Here is a 14862-nt window from a genome sequence, read left to right on the forward strand (position 1 = left end):
CCGGGGACAACACAGGCTACAAAGCTTGGCGTCCAGCAGCCACCCCAGAGGGAGGCCTTGGGGACAGCACCTTTCCGTCGTGGTCCGAAGATGGCCTGGGAGGAGCAAGGAGACAGGTTTTGTTTTTTTTTAATTTTCCCGTTAGCGGCACTCAAGAGCTTTCTCATCGCCCGACTCCATTCAGCCCGGTGTGAAAGACTTTGAAGGGAGCGGGTGCCATTTCCAGACCCCCACCCAGCAGCCCGGCTGCCCAGTCCCGCCGAGAGCGGGCTACCACGGTCACCCAGGGGGGAGACGGGGGGATGCAGAGTGGGTAACGGTCCCGTGGGGGCAGTAACGGTCACACCCCACACACCAGCCCCCTCCGCTCCCACGGACGCTGCTCCCACGGCTCCGCCTCCGCACCTCCATCACATGCTCGTTCCGGGGCCGCGGCGGGGCTCGCTCGGTCCCCGCCGTCCCCCTTGCAGGGGCCCCGCAACCTGCATACCAAGAGCTCGCTCCTCTGCGGCCGCCGGGGCCGCGCGAGCCCGGGATCGAGCATGTGGTATTGGGAGCAGTGAAGAAGAGGATGAGGGAGGAGGGGGCGTGTGTGGGTGTTATTCAGATTCCGGGGCGTGGAGGGGCGGGGCGAAGTGTGGGAGCCCCCGAAGTGACGCAAGGGCGGCGGAGCGCGGGGTCGTCGGTCGGTGGGAGCGGGATGGCGGCGGCGGCGGGTGGCGGCCCGGAGCCGGAGCTGCGAGGCCGGGAGGTAGAGGAGGACGAGGAGGAGGATGAGAAGGAGGATGAGAAGGAGGAGGCAGCGGCCGAGGCCGAGCTGGCGGCTGAGCTGGCGGCGCGGCGCAGCGCGGAGGCGCGGCGGCTGGTGTTGTCGGCGCGGCGGCTGTCGGGCCCGCTGCCCACCGGTCTGTCGCAGTGGTTCCCGGAGCTAGAGGTGTTAGACGTGAGTGGGACGGGGCTGTCGGAGCTGGGCGAGGAGCTGCTGGCCCTGCCGCGCCTCCACACACTCCTGGCCAAGAACAACCGGCTGGGCGGGCCCGGCTCGCTGCCCAAGGGGTTGGGGCAGGCCCCTCTCGGCCGCTCTCTCCGCGTCCTCAACCTCAGCGGGAACCGCTTCTCCGAGGTGCCGCCCGCCCTGATGGGGCTCCGGGGGCTGCAGAGCCTCAGCCTCGGCGGCAACCGCCTCCACGGCATCCCGCCCGACATCCAGGAACTCCGCAGGTGAGGGCAGGGCGCCGGGCGGGGGCCAGGCCTTTGCGGGGGAGGAGGCGAGGAGAGGCCCGGGGGCTGCCAGGCAAACCCGACCTGATTTTCTGGCTGCCGAGCGGGGTTTTGCCTGCAGCAAGCCTCGTGCCTCGCTCCCTGTGGGGGAGTAAGTCTGGTCCAGCCTCAAGACGTCTCGAAGCACCGCTGCTGCTAACGTGTTTCTTTCCCTTTTGTCAGGGTTGGGTTTCCAACACTCAAAGCCGCTCTTCAGGCGGACGATAGGCCTGTGCTCACCAAATGGGCAGCTCGTTCAGGATTTCCTAGTCCTTAGGCTGCCTTGGTGCCCGGGAGGCTCTCTTAATGGCAGTCTGGTTGGTAGGAGTGTTGATGTGCAGAAGGCACTCGGTGTCTTTGCTTTAACACGTTTCTCCAGGCGAGAGCAAAATAAAGCCTCTGGTCTGAAGCAGCTTACAGCTGCATGATGGACTGCATGGGAGAATAAAGATTTGGTTGTGGCCTATGCAAACAATAGGGCCTTTCTGCTGATACCGCTCTGGTCTCGTCAGAGTGTTTGCTGTCACGGTTGGGTTTTTGTTCTATATCTCTCCACCCATCCAGCTCATGTAGATCTGACAGATCAGCTGACAGATCTTCTGAAGTGTAGAGCCAGAGGCTGTGCTCAGATGCAATGGTACATCTGCCTCTGGGGCTAGATCAAACCCCTGCAGGCCAATGGTGTAAAAACCTGTGACTGAATCACAGCAATTAGGAACATTGGTGGGGTGGGAACAGATCTTGGGTAGTATGGGATATAGGGTGCTGACTTCCCCCATTGACCTGGGATAGGTATTTATGAAGCTTGTCATCCTTCTGGGAAGCCAGGGTCCATGTTATTTGTCTGTGGCACACAGACACCTTGGTGTGTTCTGGTTTCTCAAGCCTCAGACTACCCCTCTGTGGCTCTTCCCTTACTCCAGCTCTGCTGAAGAACTTGCCAGAGGCAGCCTGTCATGCAGATTTCTGCAATCTTGACTCTAAATAGCTGAGTTTAACCATGGCTCAGCAGAGCTGCATCCAGTGGAAGCACAGAATGCTGTATGTGGGATGCTCTCTCTCTTCCATTCTCCTGAGTTAGAGGTACCAGAACTGCTGGAGTGCTGGCAGAAAGTGTCTACTGCAGTGTTAGACAATTTGGTATGCAGCTTTTGCCCATATGGAACAGTGTGCATCTGTTGAGAATCTGGAGCAATGCTGAGACAAGCTAAGTTTGAGAGATGCTATGAGGCATTTGGAGTGCTAGAGAAAGCCCATACCCTTCTCAGCAAAGTTGGGCTGCTTCCTGGGTTGAGGTGGTCATAAGGAGTAGGAGGAACCTCAGCTTGCTTTCTGTTCAGGAGCAGTTGATTCAGGGATAATGAAGGAAATGAGGACAGTGGCACCAAGTTCCTGGGAGAGGAAGCCAATGGAGGAAGGCTGTTGTGTGGGGGAGATGATCCATATGGCTTCCATAGCATGCCTTTTAGTATCCAGGATGTGGCTGGGATCTGATCTTTGTGTCTTCATGCTCACCTCTGAGGCAGAGCCTCCCTGCCACTGGCTACTTGCTTTCATCTGTGGTTGTGATTTCTCCCTCTTTCTCTCTTTGTTTTTTTTTCCCCTTACCTCCTTCACCAAGACAACAAAACAAACCTCACCTCTTTTTTTTTTTGTTGGGGGGCTGACCCTGGAAATTCATAGCATTGCACCTGGTGCCCCAAATGAACTATGTGCTGTGCTCCATGCTGCACCACCGTTTCCTGCAAGTGCATGGTTATTCGAATTGCCTTGTTCCTCTGGCCTGCTCTGAAGCAGGGCTCATGTTCATCCTGCCCTGCAGCTTTTCTTGGGCTGGTCTTGCATGAACCCCAGCATGACAATTCTGAGAGGGCAAATGCGGACAAGGTTATAGAGGCTGTCTGCTTATCATTTACAAAGTGATGTGTCAGGTAGAAAAATGAGGCTAGACCCACCTTTTGTCTGCTTCCCACATAATCACTTCAAATCATTGAGCTTCTGCTAATGTGTCACCATCATATAATCGAACTTTAGCTTAAGATAGTTCGATTCACATTAGTGCTTCACAAGGAGTGTCAGCTTCTTTACCACTACTCCATCAGTGACTCTTCTACATCTAGGACTGCTGGAGTAACAAAAGAGAGCTATACACTTGCTTGCTGGAGCTGGGAGAAAGAAACATTTTAAAATCTGATATTGCTCAGAGGAAATCCTGCATCTACTCATTGGGACCCAGATGACCTGACACCCTTGCCAAAAAGATAGTAAATATGTACTCCAGAGAAACTGCTGCCAGACCCTCCTCCCACCTGCCAACAAGAGAGGTGTCCACAACGTAAGCATGCATAGTGTTGAAGTGAGTAAAACAAACCTGATCAGGGACAGAGCAGAACTAGTTTTTGTGGCAGGGGCAACATGAAGGCATCTATTAGTTTATGAGCTCTGGGCTTGGAGGGCGGACGTGGTGTGGGTGTTGGGGTTTCTGTTGGCCTCACAGCTCAAACTGCGAGTGTCCGTCTCACTGTTGCTGGCAAGCCTACACTTTGAGCCTTTTTCCGTATGCAGCTCCCATAAAAGAAATTTTTTTCATCTCTCATGGTCTCCAAGACCACAGAGGAATGCAGGCAGCACTTTGAACGGGCACATTCCTTCTGCTGGCAGTTCCTGAGGCTAGCAGTTCTCTTCTTCCCGTGACCCTGTCAGCTTCCCATTTGCTCTAGTCACTGTTTGTAGAGCTGAGCAGAATTGTGGAACAGATTAAATCCTACTTATGTTTTCAGGGATTGTCTGAGTTCTGATGAGATTTTCTTAAATTCTTGTCAACCAAGGTTCATGTCTCTTTTTCTGCACCCGACATGGTTTTCTTTTGTAGTTTTTGAAGGAGTAGTGCATCAGTTTTAGTGAAGGCCAGGAATACAGCAGGTAAGGAGTCTGTGTGGTGAAGCTGAAAGAATAGAAACCTGATGGGTTTGATCTGCTAAAGGAAAAGGGACATACTGCCAACTACAAATCCAAAAGCCCTGGAAAGGAAGGTGTGTGCCATGTGTTGTAACTCACAAATAATAAACCCACAGCTTAACAGCAAAGCTTTTCCCTAGCATGTTCCTAGTGATTTGTCTAGTTAATGGACAGTGATAAGAAACAGCTGTTCCTGCTGCTGTCTTCTCTCACTCCTTCCAGCTTTGGCCACCTGCCCCATGCTGGCCCACACAAATCTTCGTGTGCACTACAAGATCCTGCACATAATGGATCTGTCACCTGATCATCAGTTACTGGATTATCAGAAGAAGGACCACTTAAAGATGTCCTGCTGCCTCACATGGTTTTGTAAGTGGATGACTGATTGCTCTGGTTATGGCAGCAGGGTGATGCTGATTTTAGCAAGCTGGCACCAAGGATGAATAGCCTTTGCCTCATGTTTTCCATTGGGAAAATGCAGTCCTTGTTTTCTCCTAACTCTATCATAAGTGTCTGTGGTGACCTGCAACAGCCTCTTAGGTTTCTGAGAAAAGTAAATGTGGGCACTGCTGAAGGCTTTTCTAAATCTTGTCAAAGCTGTGCCAGCCACCGCCACCCAGTTACTGCCCACCCAGTTAGCAGTGTCAATACAGGGCAAGGCAGAAATCGTGGCATTGATGTTTTTGTTAATTTAGAGTAGAAAATGCCCCAGATGGGCAAGAGCAGCCCTCATTGCATTGGTTTCCTGTTTTTTGCTAGATAAAAGATGAGCTAAGCATAGGTAGACACAAGTGTCATCTTTTCTGTAGTTCTCCTTCCCACATTGACCATGCTGTGTTTTCAGTGCGAGATGTCATATCAGTCTCTTTCAGACTCAATTCACAGCCCCCAGCAGCTCCTGAACTGTCATCTGCATAGACATCCATAGCTGCATTTGTTGTGTGTGTCCTTCCTCTGCTGATCCATCTAGGGATGTGCTAAGAGATATCATGTATTATAGCTGGTGGGCTAGAAATGCAGTCATCTACTTGTGCCTGTCTTGGACAACATGTTGTTGGCAAGCCTTATAAAATATGGCTCTGATCTTCACTGACCAGCTGTGGCTTTTGTCTTAGGGGTGTGTGGATTGCTCTCATCATTGTGCATGCTTGGTGAAATGTCTTGTGAGTGTCCCATAAGGGGAAGAATTCTCGAGAGCTTTGGAAGATGCAGTTGATACCTTCAATCTCCTGATGTGAATTTAGTTTTGTACGCTACTTGTTATTACTGTTGTGCTCAGTAGAGCACCAGGAGCAGCCAGAAAGAGCTTGGAAAAGACCCAGGCTCTTCCCAGGCATCTGCCATGCATACTCCTCTCTTTGCTTAGATTCCTCTAGTTAAAACCCAGCTGTGTAAGGGCTGGGATCAAAGGCCTCAGACGTCTAACTGGATTTACCCAAGTTTTGTGTATAGGCTTAGATGCAATGAAAACCAGAGTCTTTGCTTTTATTCGTGGGTAGTATTAAGCATGTTAGACAAGCATATACTTAAGAATGGCTGTTGCAGTGTGGGAAAACCAGCAAGCGAAGCTTTGATAAAGATACAGCATTAAGAAATCTGCTTGCTGTCTCCCTTTTTCTTCCCCTCTTCAAACGTTTTGCAAATAGTTTTCAGACAACCGTTTGATCTTAAATTTGCCTGTCAGCAAAGGCTATGCATTTCTCTCAGGAATTAGCAAATCGTAGAACAGGGTTAACAGGAGTGTATTGTGGGCTGCTTTTAAATTCCTCCCTTGCATGAGCATCAAAACTGCCCTGGAAATTTCTTGCTAAAAAGTTTATCTTAAAAAGACCTGGAGCTATTTCAGGCTCCATTGTTTCTTTTTAGATTACCTATTTGGATGCATCTGTTTGATGTCAGTTGTTAAATTTTATCTTGAAGAAGCATCTGTGGGTAAGCAGGGTGGATTGAAAATTTGAGTGTCTTCTGTGCCAGAAGACATTCTCCTCTTGAGTATGTATGAAAGTGTCATGGTAACTGACAGAGTACCAAAAATACCTCTAGTGCTCAGGGTAGGGTTTTCTTAGTAAGTAAGTGATCTGGGGCTGTTTTGTTTTGTTTTCAATGACATAGAAACATCAAGGACATAGGTAAGAATATACTGTCTCTTGGTAGGTTAAACTTGGCTGTCACCACCTGAACTGAGTCATAGTTGTTTGAGCATTTCCCTACTCCTTCCCTATATGTGAAAGGATTTTCCCTGCCACCTTGCAGTCCGCTGCCGTGAAATCCCCAGCTAGAGAGAAGTGACATGTGATGGGCCTGGCTGCTCCTGGGCAGCAATTTGTATTGGCTGTGCTGAGCAAGGGGGCTGCTGGATATGAGGCTGAGAGGGACTCTGGCCTCTTACTAGTGTGTTTGTAAGCACTGCTACTGCTAATAGTCAGAAGAGAAAGTGTCAGCCCCCATTAGTTCCTCTGTCAAATGGAGTGGGGTTTTTTCAGTTTTCGGTGAGATGGGTTTTGTTAGTGTGTGTCCCCGTCTTTCAACTTGTTCAGCCACATCCATTGTGGCAGATTGGAAGTACATCGTTTATTCTAGCTTCAAAAATAGAAATTGAGCTTATGTTTGTTTGAGGCTTGTTGCCCTCTGGCTTTTCTAAGTTCCTGCACTGACTTTTGAAAGTACATAAAAATTCCAGCTCTCTCTCTGTGTACACAGCAGTGCACAAGACCTTAGCTGGCTGGTCCAAATGACTGCACAGATTAATGATTGTCAGAAAAGCTGGGCCTTGGTGTGAAAGGTTAGTTACAAGTATTTGCTAAGCTCCATCCCATCTCTGCTGTGGTCCCTTGGTGAAAAGCTGTGGTTAATGTTGTGGACTGCCTTGTTAGAAGGGCTGTTCTGAGAGGAGAACAGAGCTCAGCTGTGCTCCTGCTCATCTTACTGAGCAGCAAACTGTCCCCTGGGTAGAACAGCTCAAGAGCCAGCATTGCCTTGGCTGAAATTACATGAAAATCCAGCTAGGAACAAACTGTGGCACCGATAGTGTGGTCAGTGCTCACTATGAAAGGGTTGTGTCTCTTGAAAGTCCTTGCCTGTGTCATGATTAGCTTTGCTCATACAATTCTCAGTGCTTTAATTTGATGCAGAAATGGCTGTTGTTAATTCTTCCATCTTGCTCAGCCAAGACCAGGCTAGAGCCTTCTTCCTAGCAAATTTGATTTGGAAAATGGAAGCTATAGCTTTCTTTTGCCTACTGAGCAGTGTTTCAGTGGAAGCTGTAAGAATATTTTTGCTGATTTAAAATAAGTGTCTATAGTTTCAAAACCTCCTCCCTCTGCTTTTTAATAGAGTTACCATCTAATTACTATTTTTAGATGATTCTGGAAGTTCTTAATTTGCTGTACTAGACCTAGACTGGACCTGCAGAACATGATTCAGAAGATAGGTAAAAATAAGAAAACTTTTAAAAAGTCCTTTGCCCCTGAAGGAATCAACTTACTTAGTGGATTATTAGTTAGGGGCAGTTTGAGGTCTAATGTTTGGGCTTTATGTGTGTTCTCATGACACAGACTTTACAAAGAATGGATTTGAAAGATGTGTTTTGTAGCAAGTATTTTTACACACATAGTTTGTGCAGTAAGTTGCTCCTGGAACTTAACCCATTTCATGGCTTAAAATTAATTTCAAAGCATTTTTTGCTATGTATTTTGCACCCCTCTTCCCCTTCCCTGGTAGTATGTGTGTTTATGCAATGTAGCTTGATGGGCATTGTTGTTTTCAAACACAGAGGGCAAAGAGTTAATTATTCACTTTTCCTAGGAAGTGGAGACTTGTACTCATCTAAACCTTGTTTAAACATTGAAGTGTCCCCACTACTAGAATTCCCTTGCCCAACAGTTTTTGGTGTGGGCTCCAGCAATGGCATGAGGTTAAAATATGCCTAGGAATTGTGAAGTCAGCAGTTAAGTCTCTAAATGAGAGCGAAGCAGCCTAAATCCACCTTGGGAAACAATGGCAGTCTAAGGAGGAACTTTGGCTAAAGCTCTGCGCTTTGTTAGGGGATCAAAATTTAATTAAAAATAATCTCCCCTTGATGTGGTCTCTGCCCAGCAACTTTCTTCCTACTCCCATTCTTCACCTACAGGTTGTCTGTGTAGAAGAGAGGCTACTTTTTGGTGGTGGTTTGTATGTGTCTACTTCTTGTGTTGTCAGAATAATGTCCAAATGCACTGTCCCACTAGGTCTCTCAGCTGAACCAAGTATATTCATGCAGTTAAATTCAGATTGCTTAATTTTGTGCCCTCTTTGTCAAATTTCAGTTACTTAGTTTGCCTCTGGCATACTCCAAAAAAGTAAGTGAATCCAGGGAAAGTTAAGCTCTGTAAGTGTCTCCTGGTATGGTGCAGAAGTCTGTTCTGTTCTCCACTGTTGGGCAGGTGGACCTTTGTGCTGTGTGAGTAGCCTCTGTAGCACAAACAAGTACTGTCATTGAATCTCTGGGGTTCAGGTTTCTCCCAGGAACTGAACAAAATAGGCTCTGTCTACCATTCTTCTGCTCCATCCCAGGGGAAGCCTCAGGGAGGAGCTTTTCTGGTGCTCCACATGTACGGTGTCACAGTTGCAGGGTTCAGACCTTCTCTGGGTTGCCCACCCTGTCCCTTGCATGGTTTGGTTGTGGAGTTCTTTGCCAGTTGTATCCGTAGCCTTTCTCAGTTGCTGGGGTGAGATGAAGGTGTCTCATGTTCCAAGGAGATTATAAACTATTCTTAAAGAAAAGCTGACAGAGCCTGGATGCTCTCTTCCAGAAGACATCTGGGAGCAGGGGAGGAAAAACTATTTGATCTTGTGAAATGGGAACTTGAAGTTATTGTGTTAGAGAAGTGCTTGCCAGTTTTTCATCTAGAAGGGCAGAAATGTACAGCAAATACTGGATATGCTTCACCTGTCAAAAGGGATCTGGTGCCTCGCTTTGTTCCTGTCTCCCGTCTGCTGGGTTTTCACAGGATGTCCAGTGATTTTATTTATATATTTCTTGTCTCTCTTGTTTAGGCCCAAATTGCAACTAAGCCCTGCTGATGTTTATGGTAGCTTTGGGCTCCATGATTTCAGTATAGTGAAACCAGTCTGTGTGAGAAATTGGACGCATGCAATGGGTGTTGTTGGTATGTGAGTTGTATCAAAGCAGCACTGGCTGCCTCTGAATTTTGTCCCTGAATCTCTGCTGCAGCTGGTCACTGTACATGTCAAATGATTCCAGAAAGAGCAACCAGTACTTGTGCAGGACTCGTGGGTTTTTCAGGCAAAGCCACTGCTCTCTTGCTTTGGTCCTGTTGAAACTGAGAGCTCCTGCTGGCTGCAACAGGAGCTGGGTCAGTGCTGCAGACCCTGGGTGTGCAGGTTCCTCTTCCTTGGAGATATGAGCAGGAGCTCTTCATGTGGTTTTGGTGTAGAAATACTTAGTTGTCCAGTGCTTACTTACAAATGTAATGGTGAATGCAGGGGGCTGGAGGTAAATCTCAATATTATCTGTTGTAAAACAGCAGCTCTGTTGTAATATCAGTGTGCAACTCAGCTTTTTTTTTTTTTTTTCCCCCTACAAAGTAATCTCTAAGTTTTCTATAAGAAATGCAGGAGATGAGAGGACCTAGAGTTAAATGAATCTGGAAACTACCTTAATGAAATAATGCAGTGTTTTCTTTCCTTTTTCAGTTTAGAGTTTCTGTACCTTGGAGGGAATTTCATTACTTCAATTCCACCTGAATTAGCAAACCTGCCTTCTCTAAGCTATTTAGTTCTGTGTGACAACAAGATTCAGAGCATTCCACCTCAGCTGGCACAGTGAGTATTTACTGTCACAGTCACCAGCTGTAATTAACTCTTCCAACTTTTTCTTCTGCATGTGTGGATAAAAGCACCTTTGAGGACCTATTTGTCCTTCTGTTTTTTAATATGACTAGACTTGAATAAGAAGATCCTTAGCATGGTGTACTGCAGGCAGACCATGAAAATGTGATACAGAAACCACAATCAAAGTGTTAGGGGAAAAATATGTCACCAAATATTTACTTCAAAGCAAACTGATAGATTTGTACATGGAAAAGCACCTGGGCAACTCAGAAAATATAAACTGCCACGCTAATGTATGCTTAGTGATGAAGTCTTGGTCTGTTTTGTCTTTCACCCATAGTCTTTTTCTATGTGCTTTTGTTTTGTACCATCCCCTGTGTTCTCTTGGCATTTCTTACTGTAGCATCTCAGCATGTTTTAGTGTTTGTTAAATCCTATGGCATGCCTCCAAAGGATAATTTTCTGCTTTATCTGTTCCATAATGGAGCAAAGAGGATACTGCAGACACTGTACGGGTAGTCTAAGATGGGAAGTGAAGTAGCTGAAACTCCAGAAGCAATTGGACAACAGCAGAGTTTTCTGAGTTGGAATTTGTGCAGTGGGATTATTCTTGAGGTCCAATGTTTAGTGACTCCAATTGTCTTGTAGCTCATACTGGTTTGAGAGCATCCCTGGATGCTGTGCTGGAGCATTACTTTTTGCTTCCTCAGAGAGGAGAGCACCTCACCCAAAAGCCAAGAAACTGCTTGTCACCTGTACTGATACTACCCTGGCCTCACCTTGCTTAGCTTTGGAGATGAGTTTTATCACAGAACAAGGTGATGGAGCCTCAAGCTGTGAAAATGTGGGGCTTTCCAGGGTTGGCTGCCTGACAGCAGTCATCTTTAATGCATGACCAAAACGGGTGACCTGTACAAGGTGTTTCATGGATTCATTCTTGATATTTCTTTGCACCATTGGGTGCAATAAAACATTATCTCCCTCAAAAGCACACAGTCTGTATGCTTTTTTTTCTGTGCTACCTCTCTGTGGAGGAATATGGGGAGAATACTGAGAGGAACAGCAGCATATTTAGGACTGTGGGTTTTTTAATGGGCATTTTGGAGCTGGGCCAAATTTTGTAGGGCATTGTGTGTGCTGGAGCAACAGCAGCTCTTTTAGTGTGAATTTATGCTTTAAAAAGAAGAAAAGCTGAAGGAAAAGAAATGGGTGGGAGTGGGGAGAGCAATCAGGTCTGTGTAATGCAGTTGTGGAATAATACTGCTTGCATGTTTTGACCGATTTTCCATCTCCATCCTCAGGCTGCACTCCTTGCGTTCCCTTAGCCTGCACAATAACCTGCTGACTTATCTTCCTCGAGAGATCCTTAACTTGGTTCACCTGGAAGAGCTGAGCTTGCGTGGGAACCCACTGGTGGTTCGTTTTGTCCGTGACCTGACCTACAACCCCCCAAGCCTTCAGGAACTGGCTGGACGCACAATTAAAACTCGCAGTGTTCCCTTCGCTCCCAGTGATCTCCCGGAGAATCTTGTCCGGTATCTGAGCTTGGCCAGCAACTGTCCCAATCCTAAATGTGGGGGTAAGATCACCTTCACTGCTCTGCTTCCTGCTTTTACCTGATGGGTTTTCTCTTCCTCTGAGTTTCTGTGACTTTAACTCAGTCAGCTTAGATGTTGTTGCATTGAAATTCTAGCGATATTTCATTTTCCAGGTCTCCTACAAACTTGTCTTTACGAAGTTCACTTGTTCATTGAAGAACAAATGTTCAAACTTATTTTGCTGGTTTACTCTATTTGCTTGGTAATGTAACATACTGTTTCTGTTGGTGTCTTTGCAGCTCAGCCCAGCATTTCGCTATGTTTTTGTGGTCTGAAGTTTCTGATCCATCTGCCCTGAAGTAGTTCAGACTAACTAATGGACAGGAGAACTTTTTGCCAGCATTCTTGCTGTGAACAGCAAGCTTCATTTCTGGATGGAAAAAAAGGAGGGAGGCTGTAATGCCTGGTATAGCAATCTGTGTAGTGCTTCCTTGGAACTACCAGTCTGTAGTTCCTAAAAGGAGAGGAGCCTGGAATGCTTGAGCTTAATTTAGATTAAAGCTTAATCTTTATCCAGAGCGAATGATCTGCACATAGCCTCTAGAAGATGAAGGGGGGAAAAAAAAAATCATTAATTAGTTCTACCCTGCAGTCATAATTCAGGCTATCTTATCTCCTTACAGGACAATATCAACACATGCTCTGTAGGCAAGGACAGAAGGACTGGAGTTTGTATTGGAAGGAAAGAAATATTTCCTTTTTTAGCATTTTACACAGCTTAGATAATACTAGATTGGTTTTTCTCTTTTTCACTTTTCTTCATGAACTATCACATGACTGCAGTGCTGCTCTAACACTGCAGGAGAAGCTAGGGCTTAAAACACTGCTGGAAACTTCTGAAAATGTCAGTATCTAAAATCACTTGCTGTGTCGGGAAGAGAAAGTAATTGTGTGTTACAGCAACACTGTTGCCATGGAAAGGAGCATCCAAACTCAGCATGGTGACTTCACTCAAGCAGAAGAAAAGTGAGAGCTATAAAGGTCTATTTGTGAACATATTTTTGCTAGCTGATAGAAGAGGTTTAACAGGTTTAGAAATAGAGTAGATGAATTAATTTGATGTTTAAGAAATCTACAAGTTCCCAGCCTGAGATTCCTCCCTAATGGTTAGAAGAATTTTATGGATTATTTGGAAGTAGCTGCCCCATCTCTTTTTATGTGTGGTGTTCTGAATCACTGACCACAGTTTTACAGGGTTTCATTTTGGTTTGTTTGGTTTTTGGGTTTTTTGGGGTTTTTTTTAACTAACAAAAGAAAGTTGTCTTCATGTTTCCTTAGGTGTCCAAGTCCCTCTCTTCTTCCTCCAGCATCCTTGCCCTTCTGCGTCTGGTACTATGTCAATTAAATCCTAATTTGAGGCATTTGCACCAGGTGCACCAACCTTACAGAGCTTACAGATCTGCCTGCCTGGTGTCTCACATGTTGTCACCTTCCCCTCTGCCCTCACAGGTGTCTACTTTGACAGCTGCGTCAGACAAATCAAGTTCGTCGACTTCTGTGGGAAGTACCGCATCCCGCTGATGCACTACCTGTGCTCCCCGGAGTGCTCCTCTCCCTGCAGCTCTGCCTCCCAGAGCTCCACTTCCCAGAGCGAGTCTGACTCTGAGGATGAAGCCAGCGTTGCTGCACGCAGGATGCAGAAAGTCCTTCTGGGTTAGCAGGGAGAAAGCGAGAAAGACTGGGAGGAAAATGTGTTTGAAAAGCAATAACGGAACGGCAAAACATGAGCCTCTGGCCTGAAGGGCTCACGAGAAACTGTCCTCAAATCCATGTAAGGGACAAAACATCTTAGCAAGCCTAGGCTTGCGTGGTGCAGTGGTACTTAGGAAAACTAACTCAGTGGCATACTGCTTGTAGGGTGCCTGAGGTTGTAGGAAACCTCTGCTGTCCTGGAGACACCCCCCTTCCCTCATGCAGGCTTGGGAGGGGTATTTGTTCTCACTGGCGGATTGAGAAGGGTTTTAGTGAATGACACTTCACTGGACTTCAGTCGTCCTGAAGCAGAGCAAAGGAGACTGACCAGATCTTTTAACACTGTGGTAAATCAGCAACGGGCTAATGATGCCATGTGAGTATGTAGGGACCCCAATGTTTTATAAAGAATTTTGAGTCTTTGCTGTCTTCTTTGATGTCGGCTACAGATTTTTATACCCATCCACTAAAAAAGGGAGTTGAGTTTTTTTGTTCACGAGTAGATTTTTCCAAACTGTTCACTCTTTCCTTTACCTAGGAGGTATAGGGTCTCTGTGCTGGTTTAGATGTTACAGCCATCATAGAAATGAGCCACCTTTTTAATTCCTTGTTAGACCAAGCTGTTCTTAGTGTTTCCTTGTAACTGTATTCCTTATTTTAATTCGTCTTCCTCTTCCCATTACACCCAGAGTGTTGCTGTCTTAATGGTGCCTTCAGAAAAAGGGATGAGTTGTTCTATTGAGACTTGGTATTACTTAAGACTTGTGGACATACGTGCCTGTGCAAGGACCAAATGCAATGCTCTGTATCATGTTTTATCATGTTTTTGAGTCTTAGCTTACTGGAGCAAATCTGCTTTTAGATCTTTGAGTCTAAGATCTGTGAGGAGAGGTCTTGATTGACATTTCTTCTTTCGAAGAAACAGTGTCCCCCTGCTGCAGCTAGCTCTATTGCAGAAAATAGATCATAGTTTTAAAGTATCAAGAAATAGCATATAGGTATCTATAAATCTTTGTTGTGTTTTGCTCAGTGAGAGCCTCCCTTTCAATAATTTAGTAGCAGACCATTCTTTTGGTGCAGTTTCAGTTAAAGCAAATCCAGCTGTGCCTTCAAATGCATTAGTGCAGCATATGCATTGTGTTAAGAAGCTAAACGAACAAAAAGAAAATTTTCTTAACCTGCTTTGGTCCTAAGGGAGAAATGGAAAACTTGTGTTCCTCTCCTGCATTCAGAAGACACATGTACCCGTTTGAGTATCTTACGGCAGCTTTGTGTTAATGATCCTGTTTAATTATATTTGACACTTTATATATTAAAGCACTTTGATAATTCTACTCTTTGTAATTAGCTGTAGGGATTTTTTTTTTTTAAATAGGCTTATTTTTTCATTTAATGTGACCTGAAGAACAAGGTCTGTGAAACTTTGTACATTCCAGTCTGTCTTGGCATGCCGGTTGAAATTCTTGCCTGGCATTTTTTTGACAGCACTGTTCATTTCCCCAGTTTGCTTTCCTTTGGAGAG

At 46.1% G+C, this 14862-nt stretch overlaps 1 protein-coding gene across 1 annotated transcript; it reads left to right on the forward strand.

Annotated features, from left to right (window-relative positions):
- The first annotated feature begins 700 nt into the window (after positions 1 to 700).
- On the forward strand, positions 701 to 14283 carry LRRC58 (leucine rich repeat containing 58). Its single transcript, XM_030450394.1, has 4 exons — positions 701 to 1221; positions 9913 to 10041; positions 11352 to 11629; positions 13098 to 14283. The coding sequence occupies exons 1-4, from the start codon at positions 701 to 703 to the stop codon at positions 13304 to 13306; spliced, it is 1137 nt and encodes a 378-aa protein (XP_030306254.1). The 3' UTR covers positions 13307 to 14283.
- The last annotated feature ends 579 nt before the right edge of the window (positions 14284 to 14862 follow it).

This window comes from Calypte anna, chromosome 1 (genome assembly GCF_003957555.1).
Source record: "Calypte anna isolate BGI_N300 chromosome 1, bCalAnn1_v1.p, whole genome shotgun sequence".
Classification (NCBI taxonomy): domain Eukaryota; kingdom Metazoa; phylum Chordata; class Aves; order Apodiformes; family Trochilidae; genus Calypte; species Calypte anna.

What these genes read in the sequence shown, in the direction of transcription:
- LRRC58 (XM_030450394.1), top strand. Translation starts at nt 701, where the DNA reads ATGGCGGCGGCGGCGGGTGGCGGCCCGGAGCCGGAGCTGCGAGGCCGG. An exon ending in ATTCCACCTCAGCTGGCACA is followed by an intron (nt 10,042 to 11,351) that starts GTGAGTATTTAC and finishes CTCCATCCTCAG; the next exon opens with GCTGCACTCCTTGCGTTCCC. An exon ending in TCCCAATCCTAAATGTGGGG is followed by an intron (nt 11,630 to 13,097) that starts GTAAGATCACCT and finishes CTGCCCTCACAG; the next exon opens with GTGTCTACTTTGACAGCTGC.